General features: G+C 40.9%; 1 protein-coding gene across 5 annotated transcripts in view; it reads left to right on the top strand.

The window, feature by feature from the left end:
* The window catches only part of Itgb1bp1 (integrin subunit beta 1 binding protein 1), a 17679-nt gene that overhangs the window by 3310 nt on the left and 11273 nt on the right, over positions 1-3096 (top strand). For all 5 annotated transcript variants that reach the window (XM_031356934.1, XM_031356935.1, XM_031356936.1 and 2 more), the window contains one exon: positions 2503-2633. In XM_031356934.1, coding sequence (XP_031212794.1) covers positions 2503-2633 — 131 coding nt within the window. The remainder of the gene's footprint in view (positions 1-2502; positions 2634-3096) is intronic.

Raw genomic sequence — 3096 nt, 5'->3', positions numbered from 1 at the left:
CGGCCATCTGTACAGCTACAGTGTACTCATACACATAAAATAAATAAAATAAATCTTTTAAAAAAAATTATAAAAAAAAAAGAAAGAAATAGCCTAAAAGTAATTCTTGGGTTTTCCAATTAAAACCCAAGCCAAAAAAAAAAAAAAAAAAAATCTAAAAGAGCTATGTTTGCTCTTCAGTCTTCTCTGGATAGCCGCTAGGAAACTTTCTAAAAGAGCTTTGTTCGCTCTCCATGGATTTTCCAACTAAAATCAGAAATCCTGTTAGAAAAAAATTCTTGAGTTGTTTTCACTCTCCAGAGATCTTTAGATAGCTCAGCTCTTGATACAGAAAAACTTAAAAAAGAACTGCCGTCTCTTTCTGCTAGCTCATCTCACGCAGACCAGAAGCCTAGTTTTTTTTTTTTTCCTTTACATACCAATTTAGTTATTTATTCCCAGTTCCCTTTTATTATCTGATGAACCAGCATCTGAGACTCCAGTCCTCAATTCTTAGGAGACAGCAAGCACACATTTTCTTTTAACATTGCAAAAGAATTCAGAGATCTGCCTGCCTCTCTATACCATGCTGGGTGGGACCTGGTCCTGAGAGTACCATTCTGACCACACTTGGGTCTTAATGAACTCAGGAATCTGCATCTGCCATCTTCGTATCTTTCTGACAAGCTGGCTGATAGTGTAAGCTGCCCCTGTTCCTTTAGATCTGTGAAGCTCCTTACACAATTTATATTTCATCGTTATATTTTTGCCTAGTTGAGAAAATTATAGATTTTTGAACTCGTGTTTTTATAGTTCTTTTCCATAGCCTTAAGGGCTGTCCTGAAGGTCCCAAAGTTTACCATTTTGCTAGACATTAGCCACACCTTTGCCTCCTGGACTCAACACTGTCTCTGAATACCATGAAGTGCTTAATATCAACAAGGATGGCATTCTTGGGAGGAACATGAAAATCTGTACATTATTATATGAACAAGCCTTATGCCCACCTCCATAAACAGGTGGAGGCTCACGCCTGCTGGCCCTTCCCCAGAGGCAGGAACCAGGTCATTCTGTCCCTACCAAGGCCATGTCCCTACCAAGAGGACCGTCCCTCACCTTCTTTAAGCTCCTGCTTTTTCTTGTTGCAGGGGAGGTGAGGAACTGATGCCTACATGTGTTTTTATGTCAGATTTTGACTTTGTCTTGGTCTATGAAAAGAAAATGCCCGTATTACCAGCCGTGGTCGTCCTTGCCTGTTAGTCCAGCTTTTGGGAAGCTCAGACAAGAGGATCATGAGTTTAAGTCTAGCCTGAGCTACATAGGAAGATACTGTCTCAAGGGGTGGTGCATGCCTATAATCTCAGCACCCTTAGAGGTGGAGGTGGGAGGATCAGAAGTTTGGGGTCATCCTAGTCATACACTGAATTCCAGTCCAACCTGGCCCAAGAGACCCTGTCTCAAAATATTCGAGGTGGGGGATGTGGATGCCAGTACTTAACCCTTAGCCCTGACTCTCTCCACAGAACCTGGAGTAACTGGATCTCAGTGTCTTGGTTGATAACATGTCATGTGGTTTAGTAACTCTTGAATCACCCAAAAAGTATAGCCCCTGAATCTTTGAGAACTGGGCAGCATGTGTTAGTTTGAGGAAAAGGACTTTTCATCCATCATTATGATAGGGTTTTTGGTTCATTCACTTTTTGTCAGTTTTTTGAAGAATTACTTATTTTTATGTGTATTAGTGTTTTGCCTACATGTGTGTATATGAGCCCCATATGTGTCTGGTGCCTACAGAGGCCGTGAGGTGCTGGGAACCTAACCCAGGTCCTCTATAAGAACAACTGCTCTTAACCAATCAGCCAACTCTCCTGCCCTGGTTTTGGATAAATTTTATGTGTGTGTGTATGTATGTATGTATGTATGTATGTATGGATGGATGGATGGATTAATGTACATGTGTGTTTTTGTGTATATATACTAAGGTATGTAGGTGCCATCAGAGACTAGAAAAGTATAGTGGATTCTCCAGAGCTGGAACTGCAGGTGGTTGCAAGCCACCGGATGTCAGAGAACCAAACTCAGGTCCTCTGGAAGACAATCAGCACTCTTTACTGCTGAGCCATCTCTCTAGCCATGTCTGTAAAATCTTTAAGCGAGCACAATAGGGTTTGAAGCCAGGTGCTCACAGTGCTAAGCCCCTGAGCCTCTCATTCCCAGAGCAGCATTTTAAAATTTAATAGAGGAAAAGGATGAAAAAGAGTGTATCCAAGGGAAGTAAGAAGAAGTGCCCACAGATGTGGAAAGGGCTGGTGGCTTCTGTTTGTGCTCTGCAAAACGTGACCTGCTGTTGCTTTTCTTCTTCTCCTTTCCTTTTTCCTTTTTCTTTTTTGAGACCGGGTCTATGTAGCTCTGGTTGGCCTGGAACTCACTCTGTAGATCATGCTGACCTCAAACTCACTGAGATCCCCCTGCCTCTGTCTTTCGAGTGCTGGGATTAAAGGCTGATGTTACTTTTCTTGACAGTACTGGAAACAACCATTGTTCCCCTGGGGCATCTTCTCTGGATCAAGCTATGGTGAAAGATGTTTCGCAAAGGCAAGAAGAGACACAGCAGCAGCAGTTCCCAGAGCAGTGAAATCAGTACAAAGAGCAAGGTAAGAGGCCAGGGTGGGACAGAGGCGCAGAGCACTGAGGATGCCTCTCCTAACTGGCTCTGCAGCTGGCCATGGCCCACCTGCCTAGAATGCTTGTTTTTGTACTACATAGCCACTCTGTGTTTGCTCTGATTTTATTATTCTGGTATATTTCTGAAAAAACTCATTCCACCAAATAGGACTAAAGCTACAAGTAATCTCATTAAAAAACCCTGATTTAACATTTTTTAAAAAATTTTTTAAACTTTTATTGCATTATGATGAGAAAAGTTACATGATTTCAATTTATCTGAATTTGTTAACATTTAAAAACATATTTCAATTAAATATAATTGAATCACATTCTTGTTTCCTTTTTGTACCACTGCTCCTCCCAGAGATCCCCCCTTCAATAACTACAATATCTTTTTTGTCATATTCCTTAAAATTTATAAAATATTATAGCAATAAAAATAAGAATTAT

This window comes from Mastomys coucha, unplaced genomic scaffold (genome assembly GCF_008632895.1).
Source record: "Mastomys coucha isolate ucsf_1 unplaced genomic scaffold, UCSF_Mcou_1 pScaffold6, whole genome shotgun sequence".
NCBI lineage: Eukaryota > Metazoa > Chordata > Mammalia > Rodentia > Muridae > Mastomys > Mastomys coucha.
The sequence above is the reverse complement of the archived record's forward strand: the minus strand, read 5'-3'. Positions and strand labels throughout refer to the sequence as shown.